Here is a 16,406-nt window from a genome sequence, read left to right on the forward strand (position 1 = left end):
TTTTATTTTTAAATCCCCTTTTCTCCCAATTTGGAATACCCAATTCCAACTACTTAGTAGGTCCTCATGGTGGTGCGGTCACTCACCTCAATCCAAGTTGCCTCCACTTCTGAGACAATCCATGCATCTTATCACATGGCTCATTGTGCATGACACCGCAGAAATTCACAGCATGTAGAGGCTCATGCGACTCTCCGTGATCCATGCACAACTTACCACGCTCCCCAATTAGAGCGAGTGACTCTACCCTCCCTAGGGCCAATTTGGTTGCTTATTAGGCCTGGCTGGAGTCACTCAGCACACCCTGGATTCAAACACGTGACTCCAGTGGTGGTAGTCAGCATCAATACTGGCTGAGCTAATCAGGCCCCTTGATTTGACAGTTTTTCATAGTTCAAGGCAGAAGCTTAGCGACTATATGCAGAGGCTACTAAGTATACTATGTATAAAGAGGGACAAAGATAACTTTTGGAAGCACCAAGCAGAACAAGTGAAACAATAAGAGTATTATAAGGCAGACAAACTCGAGAAAGAGTAGGAAGGGTTTTATCTAACCAAAATGAACAACTCACTTGGTTTTAAACCTGTAAAACCTGAAATGACAAGAGCTTAATGGAAACGATGATTAAAGATATAAGAAAGTGGGACCTGTTATAGGATCCATTCAGAACTGCACAAGCTACATGTGGCTAGCTAAGCTACCAACTACTATACAAAAAATAGCTTAAATAAAACTGAAAAGCTGAAAGATAAACTTTTTTACACTACAAGCTTTGTGGCAAAGGTAGCTTGCTCCATATTATTTATACATCTGAAACATTAAAATTAGTCATCTAAAATTTGTATTTAATGTTTGCATTTTAGAAAACAGAAGCTTTTCAAAAGTAGCACAACAAAACATAATATTGCCAGCTGCCCTTTCAAAGAAGCCAACTGTGGTGTTATCATGATAAAGTGATGGTGTCAGATGGTAATACCATGTTACTGATATATCCGATAAACACGGACAAAATTCCCTAGGGGGGCAAAGAGCAAATATATAATCTCTGAGAGAATCAGCACAGAAGCTCGCCATCTCATAAACAACTGAGCAAGAATTACCTTGTTATTTCCTTCTCACCTCCTGTCCCTGTCAGCTCAGAGTCACCTAAAACTCAATTGAATCCTGTATCTTATTACATGTACACAATGAAACTGACTATACATGTTTAGTATCATTTAAAAGATCTCAGTACGACTGGTACTATGGGCTCATCCCCACAGCAGAATAATATCTGGTTACACAGTTTTAAGAATGTTTAAGAGAAATTCTGACCACTGCTTTGGGGTGCACCTCCTCCATCTAAATTACCTCCTGTATGCAGATAAGGAATGACCCCAGGACTTCAAAACTTAACCACTCCCAAGTACCTTTTGTTCATGTTTTCTCTGGTTTGAGTATTTAAAGCAACTTAGCACACTGATCAGTGGAATTTTCTGTAGCCAGAAATCCACATAGTTTCAAACTACGTACTTTGCTGAAGTCAGGAATGCATCTGTTACTCTTAAGATTCATCTTTGGGGGCCTGGGTAGCTCAGTGAGTAAAGACGCTGACCGCCACCCCTGGAGTTGCGAGTTCGAATTCAGGACGTGCTGAGAGACTCCAGCCAGGTGTCCTAGGCAACCAAATTGGCCCAGTTGGTAGGAAGGGTTAGAGTCACATTCGGTAACCTCCTTGTGGTCGCTATAATGTGGTTTTCGCTCTCGCTCTCAAGTCAAGTCAAGTCAAGTGGTTTTTATTGTCGTTTCAACTATATACAGTTAGTACAGTACACAGCAAAACGAGACAACGTTCCTCCAGGACCATGGTGCTACATAAAAACAACAAAGGACCAACACAGGACCACATGAGACTACACAACGAAATAAAATACCTATATAAAATACCTATATATACCTATATAAAGTGCATTTGCAAACATGTGCAAAAAGTACGGGACAGTACAACAAATTTCTGACAATGAACAGGACAATAGACAGTGCAGCGCCGACCAGTACTCAGTAGTGCAAAAAGATGACAGTTTCTAAAAATGTAAACATAACATACTATGAGATAATGTTCTATGCACATAGCAGTTATTGGGGTAGCAGACAGTTATAAAGTGACAGTAATTAAAGTGCAACTCAGGACAAGTGTGTGTGTGTGTCAAACCAGTCTCTGAGTATTGAGGAGTCTGATGGCTTGGGGGAAGAAGCTGTTACACAGTCTGGCCGTGAGGGCTGGCAGCCTCGGTGGGTGTGTGGTGAGTTGTGCATGGATGCCACAGATAATAGTGTGAGGCCTCCACACGTGCTAGGTCTCCGCGGCAATGTGCTCAACAAGCCACGTGATAAGATGCATGGATTGACGGTCTCAGATGCAGAGGCAACCGAGATTCGTCCTCCGCCACCCAGATTAAGGTGACTCACTACGCCACCACGAGGACTTAGAGCGCATTGGGAATTGGCCATTGCAAATTGGGGAGAAAAAGGGGAGAAAATCAATTAAAAATGTGAATTATTTCAATGCATTTGAGTGTTAGGTGTTTTGTATTGATTATTTCTGAATTGGTTAATTATATGATTGCTTCGATAAATATTTACCTGACTAATAAATTGTTAAACTTGATTCAATTCTGACTTATTCTGAAATTCGTTTCCTTCAGTACCTTTACTAACAGGAATCCAAATAAACGAGTGCAATGTAAAAGTATAGAATTAACTAGAATAATCAAGTATCCAGATCTAGATATGATCTCAATTGATGATCAGTAATGATTGGAATCTCAATCTAAATTCGAAGTCTAATATAATTGGAGTCAGATTAAATTATTAATGGAGTCAGATTCGGTCTTAACTATCTGAGTTATAGTTATGACACTTCAGCCACACACACAAGAAATAGACAAACGGGCAGATACCTTTACCACTTCGCTGGATTCTGCCATTGGGCCAGCGAGGTGGCATTTTTACAATGTCATGGTACTTTTACGTGTGGCTTACTGTTATAATACTCTTGGTGGAGGGTGTGTGCAGACGAGTACTTCACAAGCGGCACGTGCATCTGCTGAACACAAATATTTTTAAAAGAATATCTCAGCTCTGTTGGTCTATACAAGTCAACAGAGTCCAAAATTTTGAAGCTCAAAAAAGCATATAAAGGCAGCATAAAAGTAATCAATAAGACTCCAGTGGTTAAATCCATGTCTTCTGAAGCGATATGATAGGTGTGGGTGTGCACAAAGAATGAGAATTGCCAAAAATAAAAGAACTCTTAAGAGAGAAGAGTGCGTAGAAGGGCTGTTTGAAAGTGGAGATTTATAGTAAAAAAAAAAGGACTTCAATATTTATCTTTCTCTTATTTTGTCTTTTACTATCTTTATCTCTTTTCAATGTGTGATGTTCACAGTGTGTTGAAGATTAAATGTTACATGGATAACATGAGTGGTGGTGGCGTAGTGGGCTACAGCAGATAACTGGTAATCAGAAGGTCACTGGTTCGATCCCCACAGCCACCACCATTGTGTCCTTGAGCAAGACACTCAACTTCAGGTTGCTCTGGGGGGATTGTCCCTGTATTAAGTGCACTGTAAGTTGCTTTGGATAAAAGCGTCTGCCAAATGCATAAATGTAAAATCTTAACCTTAACGTACAGTCAGAAAGAGAACACTTTTACATTGTTGGATAATTTTATTTAGTTTTTTCTTTTCTTTAGCAACGTCACACTGTTTACATCATTACAACATTCCCTTAAAAGAGAATCGGACCTCTGATGTATTTCAGTGATACAATAAAGGAGTTTTTAATTGATATGATGTTCACGGTTTTCCATAAAGATTTTTTCTGAGAAACAAGGCTGGGCATAGAAATGCATCAATTCTACAACTACAAACTCTTCAGACATGTTTTGACAGTTCCCTTCACTGGTTTGTGTGCAGCTATGTTGTGTTTTATTGTCACTGTTAAGGTGGCAGACCAGGTTTTAGATAAAAAAGGACTTTTCCCTTGAATGCTCCATGTTGGCAGGGGGCTGCATCAACTTTTACTCTCGTGCCCTATCATGAACACGCACAAGACATCAAAGGTTGGTAAAAATTTTCACAAAATAATACATAAGATTTCAGGTTTGTTTCTCACAACTTTATTGGATGCTTCCATAACTATCATATGTCTCATGCAGGGCCATATTAAGGTGCTCTGGGGCCCCGTGGCTTAACGTTTCACTGGGTCCCTGTCAGTTGTCATAGCGGGGGGGGAAATTTGTGCTCAATCACCATTATGTTAAAGACAGGTTTACATTAGCGTCTTCATGCGTGCCTTTCTGAGAATGTCAACGGGGGAGAATACAGTGTAGGATGCGTTGACTGGGGCCCTCCCTGTGAGTTCAGACCCCACCCCATCCCGCTGCCATGGGCCCTGGAAAACCCATGCGCTAATACAGCCCTGGTCTCATGGAATTATTCATTAGACTTCTGAATTATACTCCTGTAATCTTTTAAAGCTCAAAGTGTTACTCACCATAAACTGACATTGTATGACATCACTGAGCATAAAATTGTTTCACAATTTCTCCCTTTGTGTTAAGAAAAATAAAGAAAGTCATATATGATTATAACAACATGGGAGAGTAAACAATGACTGAATGTTTATTTTTGTGTGGACTAATCCTTTAAGAACACAAAAGAGCATCCACAATAAACAGTAGATGAACATAAAAGAATGCATAATGATAAGATGAGGATAATGAATCACTCTTTTCTGATAACTGTTAATAAAAGGCGCTTGACTGTTCACAATTTAATGAACCGATCAGTGTCTTCATCGACAGCGAGAACAAAGTAGTTTCTGTTTACAGTGTTCAACCAAATTTATGTAAAGTTTAATGTTGATTTAATGTTATAAAACATGATGAGCGCTGTCGGCCTCACCATCATGTTTGTGCTTATTCACGTATGACATTTGTGAACTCCTCTTCCATCAAACAAGGTATTGTGGGTAATATTAGAGGTATTCCTCAGGCCCGGAACCTCATTTCACCCCCTGTACCTCATCCATAATTTGGAGTTGTGCCCACACCTCTTTAGTATTCTCTTATAAATAGTGTAAAATAAAATGAATTAAGTACAAGGTTATCCTGTAAGAAAACAGGCTTCCTTCCGCTCTGACAATGTTCCCCAACTCTGAGGATTGTTTTTTTCCAGCAGGATAATGCTCCATGCCACACAGCCAGGTCAATCAAGGTGTGGATGGAGGACCATCGGATCAAGAGCCTGTCATGGCCAGCCCAATCTCCAGACCTGCCACTGAAAACCTCTGGAATGTGATCAAGAGGAAGATGGATGCCCACAAGCCATCAAACAAAGCCGAGCTGCTTAAAGTTTTGCAAAAGGATTGGCATAAAGTCACCCAACAGCAATGTGAAAGACTGGTGGAGAGCAAGCCAAAACACATGAAAGCCGTGGTTGAAAATCAGGGTTATTCCACCAAATATTGATTCCTGAAATCTTCCTAAGTTAAAACATTATTATCGAAAAATGTTCTTTTGACCAGTTATCATTTTCTGCAAATAAATGCTCTAAATGACAATATTTCTATTTGGACATTGGTAAAAACATTGTCAGTACTTTATAGAATTAAACAAAAATGTAATTTTACTCACACACCTGCTGTACCTAGTAAATCCAGATCAAGTGAATGCTGTGGTCTCTTGATTTTATCCAGAGCTGTAGCAAGTAAAACACATGTATGATATGACTGCAGTCATTTGGGGGTACTACTGAAATTATGTAAGTTGTGCATCTATTCATATTCAGTTCCTGAGAAAATACACATGTGTAGATTATGTGTAGCTTATGTGTATTTTATGTGTAGGTTATGTTTGACATCCAGTTCGTCCTGTTCTAGATTTGTCCTGATTTGACTATATGTGCTGGGTCTCCAAAGACTTGAATATGTAAAAGTGTTTGCTGAAATTTCTATGCAACTGAGGGTTAAATAGTGTCTGTCATATCATTTAAAATTAGGTGTAAGGTGTGATGTGCAATGCAGAACAACATAAAAAGTTTTTTTTAAGTGCATTTATTTATAAAATGACTCGTTGCTCCAGTTAGACATAATCATTTAGGATGGGTATGGAAATGCTTAACTTTGTGGTTAATTTGTCACATTTGGGAAATATTGTTATGAAGTAGCAATTTGCCGATATATTTGGCAATTATTATATAACCTTCATTCATTCAACGATTGCAGCAAATGCTGAAATGAATCACAAATATCTATAACTCACATTGTGGACCGTGATTTATTGTTTGACAAAATCTATATTAAACAAGAACGAGAAAGTCTTAAACATCTCTGTTACAGTAAACAATATATTTCTCCCTCATTGTTTGCTTTATTAAGAGAACTGGATCTAAATGACAACATTATTGCAGAGGTCCGTATGGCAGCATTTGGTTTTTATGGCAGTGTTGCTCTGAAGAATCAGACACTCGGCCGTACTGCTGCATCTCCGAAAGCCAGTGACTGTTTGAACAAAAGAATAAAAACATACTTGAGATCCTTGTTCAGCTAGACATATTATAAAAGCTCCAAATGTATCTATTCACACATCTAGAGAATTTATCTGCATATAATATATTACCAAGAATCATGTACAGCTGGCTTCTACAATCCATATTACTGTAAATGTGCTCTAACTTCAGTACAGACTTCAGAGAACATTTTTAAGTGTGTATGATGTCATAGGAGAACATTTGAAGTTCCTTCCCATGACATCATAGGACAAGCTTTCCTATGGGTTCAGTTCTAGAGGGATCTTTACTGAACCCAAAATAGTGCAAAGAACCATTAAAGAACATTTCTTATTTTTGTAATTTCTTATTTCAGACATTTTTGTCAGCTCTAGTAGACTGATGTGATAGGAAGAAAGAAACTCACAGGGTGAGAACATAAACCTGGCAGATATACAGGCATCTTTTCCAAAGCCGCAGGTCTCTTGCGATGGAGTGCAACGAGTTCCAGACAGAGGAACACAGTGGTTGCATTTCAAGGCAGATCCTGCAACACAAAGCCAATGTATTATACCAAACATATGAATCTTTAAATCAGCGCTGTTGTCTATTTCAACTATTTCAAACCCCTCAGGTAACAAACAATAAAGCTGACTATTGCAAAATTCTTTTGACAGATTCCTATATTACTGATTATAAATGTAACGTGATTATGCATCTTTTAATGGATGCTTGAATTGAAAAAGTGTACCCTTTTTTTCTGGGGTGGTATGGGAGTGTCTTTACAAAAGTAGAACCAAAGCATTCAATTCTGGTGACCTCGGAGTAGCATTTTGTCTTTTTTAAGAACTATTGTATAGCATTAATGTAACTATAGCCTGGTTTCACTTGTAATTTTACAGATGAATTTACAATAAATTGCAACTTTCACTTCAACAGACGTCACAATCAGTCTCATGTTTTGAATAGGTAACCACATTTCATAGATCTGTATACGATTCACTCTTATGATTTATCTGTCAAATTTTACTGGGGCTTGTGCAAAAATCAAGGTTACAGTGAGACACTTACAATGGAAGTAAATGGGGCCAATTGTTGGAGAAATTTGAAACATATCATTGGAAAAGCACGTACATTAATTCTTCTGCTAAAACTTATGTATCATTTGAGCTGAAATGCTGTCAACTGAACTTGACTTTGAACCCAGAATATTCCCAGTATAATGAAACGCTCAAGTTCTCATCTGTGGAAATAAAACAGACAGACTGCCAGTTCGGGCTTCACTGCCAGCCTCTCAGAAAGAACAGATTGGCTTTAAAGTTGAAACCCAAAGCTCCAAACTTACCATCTGCCAACACCAGGGCAAGAACAAGAGCCACCAGCAAGATCTTCATTATTCTGTTGAATAGAGCTGAAAACATGAAGAACAATAAACAATCAAATATAATAATAGTGCGGTGTAATTTAAAGAATCCATTAATAATCCATGCGTGTGGCAGACAATATACCAAATGGACTTATGCCACCCTTAACTGTCTATTTTCAGTGCTTTTTCAATATGTGTCAATGTATGTCTATGTTACAGTGCGTCTATTAAAAGGTCTTTGCTAAATAGATCCGAACCGAATGTAACTGATTAAGTTCAGAATCAGACCATAAATCAGAACTGAACTGAATCTAGGTGAAACCTGCACAAAACAAACACTGTAAACATTTAATGTAATTTAAGAGTGTTGCTTTATGTAATATAAAAATGTACCTTTCACGCGAAGCAGTGTTGAGCTCAAACTAGTTCATAGACACCCACATTATGTCTGTCTCTTATATACTTGTAATGTAATCTGAACTGAATCATTTGCAGTAATTCAGGAAATCCCAAGGTATTTTGAAAGTGTTCTTTGTGTGTTAAAACAAGGCCAAATAAACATATAGCTTAATAATGTTTGCTGGCATCCGCTTCAGTTGATGAGAACTGATTGTTCCATGTGGTTGTGCAAGATCTTGTTTTTTTCCTGTTTTACAACAGTACAAACCACCCTGAACTAGTTTCTAACATTGACAAATGTAAGTTGAGAAATTAGGTTTTGATAAACAATGTAATCTTCATCAGATGCTTACAGTTTTTCTCAATCGCTTTGGCACAACATCAAACTATATGAATAGCTATAAGAACATTAGGTCATTTGTTCATTTATAGTCATTTTAATTGCTTTGGCACAAAGTGCATTGAGCAAGCCTTGCAGATCAAAACAGTTTGCATTAATTTGCTATTGAATGATTATACTCTCAAATGCAATTATACACATGTTCATTGTGTAAATCCCTACATGCTAAATAGAACAACCAACAATCACAATAACCTGCCACACATATATTAGATAAATAATAGATATGTGGTATTGTTGTAATAGTTGTCAGATGGTTAGACTTAGAATGGGAACCAATTCAATTTCCTCACAATTTAAAGCAATGTATGTCCAGGTAATTATTCATCATTGTACACTACACAGTGCTGTAATCTCCTTGTCTTTCAGTATTGACAAGTACAACCTGTATATGCAGAATATGTTACGCAATGTGGGATATGTGTAGCAGCACGCGGAGGACCAACAGCATATTAGGAAGGTGGTCACAATGGCACATCGGTGTACTAACATGATATTCTCTTGCATTAGGCAGAAGCTCCTCATCAATATTGCAAAAGGTTATCAGAGAAGTCAACGATACAGCACATCAGCAGTGACAGACAGATTACGTCAATCTTATTACGAGAATGCCCTGAACACCGTCCCGTTATTGTGGGTGGACTGGAATCTGCTATTGATGGACAAACTGGAAACCACAACCTCTTTCATCTCTAAACTAAGTCTGACTGCATTGTGATGGAAGACATTACTATAACTGAAGTGAGCAAAAGGGACGGGGGCCAATATCACTCATTATGAAAGTGTGAGATATACTGTATGATACAGATATAGTAACCTTGTATTATATTATATAATTTACAGTCTGAATATGTGTAAAAACTGCTCACAATCAGAGCTGGAAATTCATGTGTTACAGAAAGCATGAGTACGCTTACATGTCGTGGTTTGTTGGTTTGTTTATTTTGGGTTCAAATTTCAAGCGTGCACAAAGTTTTAAATGACGTCTGTTTGAATTTTGCTTTCCTAGTGGCTTTTTGAACTGGCCGACAAGAAAAATATACACTCACATATATACTATTGTCAGTTTTATTAAATCTTCCCTTGCACATATTACTCAACAAATGCATATAACTACGTTAACTTAATTTAGTCTTGTCAGCACTTTATCCATTTGTATTGGGACAACATAAATATTTTTGTTGGCATTAACTGAAACCGCACTAATTTGTAGTTCCTTTGCATTGCTTTGAATGAAACTGTATAGGGAGAGCAAATGTTGAAATTAAGTGTCATTTTTTGTTTTGTTTTTGTGTGTGTGTGTGTGTGTGTGTGTGTGTGTGTGTGTGTGTGTGTGTGTGTGAGCGTGTATTTATCACTTTGTGGGGACCAAATGTCCCCATAAGGATAGTAAAACCCGAAATTTTTGACCTTGTGGGGACATTTTGTCGGTCCCCATGAGGAAAACAGCTTATAAATCATACTAAATTATGTTTTTGAAAGCGTAAAAATGCAGAAAGTTTTCTGTGAGGGTTAGGTTTAGGGGTAGGGTTAGGTTTAGGGGATAGAATATAAAGTTTGTACAGTATAAAAACCATTATGTCTATGGAAAGTCCCCATAAAACATGGAAACACAACATGAGTGTGTGTGTGTGTGTGTGTGTGTGTGTGTGTGTGTGTGTGTGTGTGTGTGTGTGTGTGTGCAAGATGAATAGAAGGGGAGAATAGTTAGTATTTAATGTTTGTTAAGTTGATGAGTGCAGCTTGAGCAATGATTGAGGATGACAAACGTCTAACACTTCTGTAATGCTTTGCCATTGAGCTATTTTTGTGGTAAGAATGTACTTTGTTGACATTCTTCCCAATACATTTACCGTGACATCGCAAACTGTTGCTAGCCAATTGTTGACTGAAAGAATAAATGCTGACGCTTCATTATGAAGTAAAACAAACATAATAATAATACTACGTAACAAATCTAAATAGTTAGTCTGTACTCCCAAAGCCAATTAACTTGAATTTCTTTAGTTCATACAACTAAACCGTTGCTTGTTGGAACTACTCAACACTGTTGCGTGGAACCACTTGAACCCACTTTTTTCAGCTAATCCATCAGTTTATTTTTGAATAAGTTGTGTCAGGTGGCAGTCTTTCCTCATAAGACTTGTTTTTCTGCAATTGTTGGGGCTGTCTTGAACTAGTTTTAAGTTAGTTAGTTAGTTCGTTTTGAAACATTGCTGTATTGCTAATGCCTTTGGTAAATTATCTAAATACATAACCTTATAATATTGGTAATATAAAATTATTTTGACCTATCACAAATTGCTTATTTGATTATGTGTTTGTCTGCGAGTGCTGAATCTGCTTAAAGCTTTTGTTGGAATTTATTTGATCGATGAGACAGTTCATGAAAAATGGGCCATTTTTCACACTGAAACAAATCATATTATTTACTAAATCATATTACTTGTGATCTACACTAATGTGTGTTTCTCTTCTTTGCTTTTGGTTAATGTTATTCTCATTAAATCAACATGGACAAAGCGATTCATGGACATGACGTGGAGAGTACACATTTTTAAATAAAGTGTAATTTTATGCATTTTTGAGCAAGATGGGAAAAGGGGGAGGCTAATGGGAGGTTTCATGTTGTTATTTTGTGGTTTAGACGTGATTCTGGTGATGCGTGGAGTTTTTGCTTAGGTTGAGGGAAGGTACACATCATGCTATATGTTGCTTTACTCTAGGAACAATTACTACTTAGCATTTATCATGCTAATGTATGCTATTGCAAGCTAGAAGTTAGCTAACTAGTATAACCTTGTTACATAAATCATCAATTTGACATAAATATATTATGTCAAATGGAAGAAATGAATCATGTCAAGGACACATAGTCTTTTGAACTAATATGACACCAGATATAAATACAAATGATCTGTCAACTTTTGTCATCTTCAGATCTTGTAGTTACTTTAGATAGAGTTTTAATTGTTGGTGATTTCAACATTCACATAGATAACGAAAATTACACTTTGGGATTGGCATTAATTGCGATTCTCAACTTTCTTAGAGTCAGACAAAATGTGACAGGACCAACCATAATCATTTGCTAGATTTCATTCTGTCATCTGGAGTGGATGTTGATAATATAGCAATTCTGCAGCAGAGCGATGACATCTCAGATCATTACCTCGTCTCTTGTTTGCTGCGATCAGCTAATGTCACTCAATCTTCACCACGCTATCGTTCAGGTAGAACTGTTATTCGACCATTAAAGACAGCTTCACTGATAATCTTTCAGAATTGTCTCACATACTCAGTAAGCCAAAAAGTCTAGAAGAACTTGATGTAATAACAGAAAATGTAAATACAGTCTTCTCTAGCACTCTTGATGGTGTCGCCCCCCTTCTATTAAAGATAATTAAAGAAAAATGCCCTGCACCATGGTACAATGATCACACTGATGTTTTCAAGAGAGCAGCTCAGAAAATGGAGTGGAAGTGGATGAATACAAAATTAGAGGTATTTCGCAGTGCATGGAAGGATAGTGTCTGTAGCTACAGACTGGCACTCAAAGCTGCCAGATCAGCATGTTATAGCAAACTCAATGAAAAATAACGACAACAATAATAGGTGTGTATTTAGTACTGTGGCTAAATTGGTTAGTAAGCATCGACTGAACCAGATATTCCGTCGCATCACAATAGTAATGACTTAATTAATTTTTTTACTGATAAAATAGAAATAATCAGAAATAATGGCCCTGGATTGGAATTATGCAATCAACTGTCAGGGTGGGGAGGGTTACTTTTGAAATGTATTCCACTACAGATTACAGAATACATGCTGTAAAATATTCATATTCCGTTAGATTACTCGATTACAGAATACATGCTGTAAAATGTAATTTGTAACATATTCCTTTAGATTACTCAAGGTCAGTAACGTAATCTAAATACTTTGGATTACTTCTTCAGCACTGGTAGATTTTTTCACTTGTTTTGACTATAAAACTCTGCCAGTACAGTAAGACAAAATACACATGTTAAAAATACATTCTCTGAAAAACTCCGATTTTTAGATATTTTTAAAGGAAAACAATACAAAAATTATTATCAAGAATACAATTTTTGCCCTGATATCAAAGATCCAAAGGTTTTTTTGTAAAGCTGCTTTGAAATTATGTGTGTTCTACAAATATACAAATAAAAATGACTTGACTTTTTTGTGTCGTCAATGAGAATGTATTTAACACTTTCATAACTGTATTGAAAATTAAATAACTTCATCAATAAAAATGCTTGCATGCATTGTTTATTTAAGGCAATGTTAAAGAAATGTAACACAAATAAAATGTAAATTGGGAATACTATAACTCTAACAAAACAGAATTGTTTAATTAATGTGTAACATGATTCAGGTAGAGGGCATTGTTTGCACAGCTCAATCAAAGGTGTTGCAGAAGTCTTTCTGGCAGCACTTGATGTTGATGTAAGCGTTCTGTTTCACCATCTCACAGTCCGACATGGCCATGCACTTTTGGTAATGTCCGTCTATTTAAAAAAAAACAAAAAAAACAGAACATTTATCAAACCATTTTTCAATCTATGAACATTTATAGAAACATTAATGTTTGATATATTCAGGATACAGCATATGTAATATTATCTATATGCTTCAGCTATTCATTTCTGAATTTATGTGCTTGTATGGTGAAACTTCTGGGATCTAGTTCTTGGTGGTGGCGTAGTGGCTAAAGCACAGGGCTGTTAATCAGAAGGTCACAGGTTCTAACCCCACAGCCACCACCATTGTGTCCTTGAGCAAGGCAGTTAACTCCAGGTTGCTCTGGGGGGATTGTCCCTGTAATAATTGCACTGTAAGTTGCTTTGGATAAAAGTGTCTGCCAAATCCATAAATGCAGTTCTTGAAATTAGTTGTATTTAATTCTTTTGAAGCTAACATTTTGATCTTGGAAAAAAGTCCAGTTTGTCAACTACCCATTTGTAGTTTAAAGTCGACAAGTACTTGAAAGTACTAATGATACATCTTATGGACTCTGGGCATCGCACTCACATGGATGTCTGCGGAACTTGGCAGCAGCACACGCGCCTTTCTCCGGTGGGCAGGTTACTGCGGTGACCTCACAGGCTCCTCCTGCTTTAGCTGGGACACAGTAATTGCAATCCAGGGCCATACCTTAAACACACAGGGGCCTATGTTACATTCTCAATTTTTGGTGTGTGCACACACACACACAACCTTATTTATAATGTTATTAAAGAAATAGTTCACCCAAAAAAGGAAAATTCTCTCATCATTACTCACCCTCAAGCCATCACAGATGTGTATAACTTTCTGTCTTCTGCTGAACACAAACTATGGTTTTTAGAAGAATATCTAATCTCTGTAGGTCAATACAATGCAAGTGAATGGGTACCAAAACTTTGAAGCTCCAAAAGCACATAAAGGCAGCATAAAAGTAACCCATTCAACTCCAGTGGTTAAATCTATGTCTTCATAAGCGATATGATAGGTGTGGGTGAGAACTATAACTATCTCTATCAAACTCATATCAATCTCTTTCACGTTCACATTCTTCTTTTTATGTTATTGGTGATTCACATTATTGTGCATATAGCCACCTTCTGGGCAGAGAGGAGAATATATAGTAGAAAAGGACTCACTCATACCTATCATATCACTTCAGAAGACATGGATTTAACCACTGGAGTTGTATGGATTACTTTAATGCTGCCTTTATGTGTTTTTTGGAGCTTCAAAATGTTGGTACCCAATCACATGCAGAGGGCCATACTATTATAAAAATCGTTGTTTTTATTCAGCAGAAGAAAAGAAGTCATACACATCTGGGATGGTATGGTGAGTAAATGATGAGAGAATTTAAATTTTGGGGTGCGCTATCCCTTTAAATGCATAGTTATTTGTACTCAGAATAATATTAGTCATCATAATCTTTCTGAAATGTTTCTTTGTTTATTCTGCTTTTTATTTTCAGCACAGATCTGTATGCCAAGCAGGGTTGGTTGCGTCATAGACAATCTGAAGTCCGTTTTATGACAGGAAATCACTATGCAAACTCACTGCCTGTCACCACCAGCACAAGAGCAATAGCCAATATGAGGACCTTCATCATTCTGTGAAACAAAACAAACATCACAACTATTGAATTAATTGGACACATTTCACATTTAAGTATAAAGAAAATAACTAATATTTATTCTAGTCTGCAAATTTTACACTGCATAGAAACAACAACTAAACATCCTTAAAACTAATATATATATATATATAATTTACTTGAGAATCAAAATTGAGATAATAGACTTGTTTGCAGAGAATGCATGGTGAATTTAATGTATTTATTTTAACCCATTGATGTTTAATAATTTTTATCAGTAAACAAGACAAAACAATATAGTAAGATTATGATATACTTGTGGAGAAAAGCACTTGTATAAATCATAACTTACCAGAAATGATGTATTATCATAATTAATATGACTGAAGCACCACATTTAACCACATGCCATAAAATATCTCCCAGCAGATCAATAAAGTGCTATCTTATCTTAACTTATCTCATATGAAGTACATACATCTGATTTACATGTAGATAATGTGCACGCCTTAACGTAATGTGTAAAAAGTCCCAAAATAAAATGTGACCCTTTCCAGAAAGAATTGTACATTTGTCAGTGAAACTCACCGTTGTACTGCTGTTCTGTGGTCTGATGAGTGAAACTGTACTGCTCTTTATGTCTATATGAAACCTCACCTTTTTCCTACAGGTTTCTTATCTCTCTCTCTCTCTCTCTCTCTCTCTCTCTCTTTGCAAACAGACCAAGGTCTATCATTGGTTATGACACAGCAACATTAAACAGTACTTCCCAACTTTATCTGTGTACATTTGTGTATTGTAGTGTTTTGATGTAGAGACTTCTGCCATTTTCAGCTGCTGGCCTCTTTAGATGGGGTTAAGGAAGTAGAATGTGTAAGTTTCCTGTGGCCATTACACAACCTTTCCCTCACTGAGTCCATGCATACTATACTACTGTAACTATTTCTGCCATATAAAGATATTGCAGAACTAGCAGTACTAAGTTGCAATCTTTGCTGGAGTATTTTGAACTTTAGGTTGGGCCAGTGGTTGTCTCTTCATCGGACTGAGATGGAGGCGTCAGAAGTTTCTGGGGGGTCCCATGAGTAAGACTAGGCCATGAGTCAGAGTAGTATGTAATCATGCCATACTGAATTTAGCAAAAAGGCCAAAGTATACTTTGGTTGTCCTTGTTGCTGACCACACACGGACAGTCCTCGTTAATGCACATCGTGGGCGTATGCACCTTCCATTGACTGTAATAAAAGACATTTACAAAGCAGTTGTAGTGTGCATGCATCAAACTCGTTTGTATTCGCTCGTGGTCAAAAGAGTATACTTTGAAAGGCAATGCGGTCATCCAAGTACAATCTAATCCAGAACGCAGAAAAACAAAGTATGCTGGCCTTATGACTCCAACCAAGCCCAAAATACAAGTTAATAACATTAGTTAACATGAACTAACAATGAATACTTTTACAGAATTTTTTAATCTTGGTTAATGGTAATTTAAAGGGATAGTTCACCTTGAAAGTGAAAAAGTGAAAGTGAAAGTGGAGCTCTATAGTAAATAATTCTTGTTTTGTTTCTTACCCACACATATCATA

At 36.9% G+C, this 16,406-nt stretch overlaps 2 protein-coding genes across 2 annotated transcripts; both read right to left on the reverse strand.

Moving 5' to 3' along the window:
* Window positions 1-6,301: 6,301 nt before the first annotated feature.
* Window positions 6,302-8,392, reverse strand: LOC127649454 (cytotoxin 1b-like). The gene is made up of 4 exons (XM_052134547.1): window positions 8,291-8,392; window positions 7,877-7,942; window positions 6,959-7,078; window positions 6,302-6,544 (listed from the first exon to the last, which is right to left on the reverse strand). The coding sequence occupies exons 2-4, from the start codon at window positions 7,923-7,925 to the stop codon at window positions 6,432-6,434; spliced, it is 282 nt and encodes a 93-aa protein (XP_051990507.1). The 5' UTR covers window positions 7,926-7,942; window positions 8,291-8,392; the 3' UTR covers window positions 6,302-6,431.
* Window positions 8,393-12,976: 4,584 nt separating this feature from the next.
* Window positions 12,977-15,522, reverse strand: ly97.3 (lymphocyte antigen 97, tandem duplicate 3). The gene is made up of 4 exons (XM_052133411.1): window positions 15,409-15,522; window positions 14,784-14,836; window positions 13,755-13,877; window positions 12,977-13,231 (listed from the first exon to the last, which is right to left on the reverse strand). The coding sequence occupies exons 2-4, from the start codon at window positions 14,833-14,835 to the stop codon at window positions 13,122-13,124; spliced, it is 285 nt and encodes a 94-aa protein (XP_051989371.1). The 5' UTR covers window position 14,836; window positions 15,409-15,522; the 3' UTR covers window positions 12,977-13,121.
* Window positions 15,523-16,406: the final 884 nt, after the last annotated feature.

The sequence above is a fragment of the Xyrauchen texanus genome, chromosome 9 (assembly GCF_025860055.1).
Source record: "Xyrauchen texanus isolate HMW12.3.18 chromosome 9, RBS_HiC_50CHRs, whole genome shotgun sequence".
NCBI classification, from domain to species: domain Eukaryota; kingdom Metazoa; phylum Chordata; class Actinopteri; order Cypriniformes; family Catostomidae; genus Xyrauchen; species Xyrauchen texanus.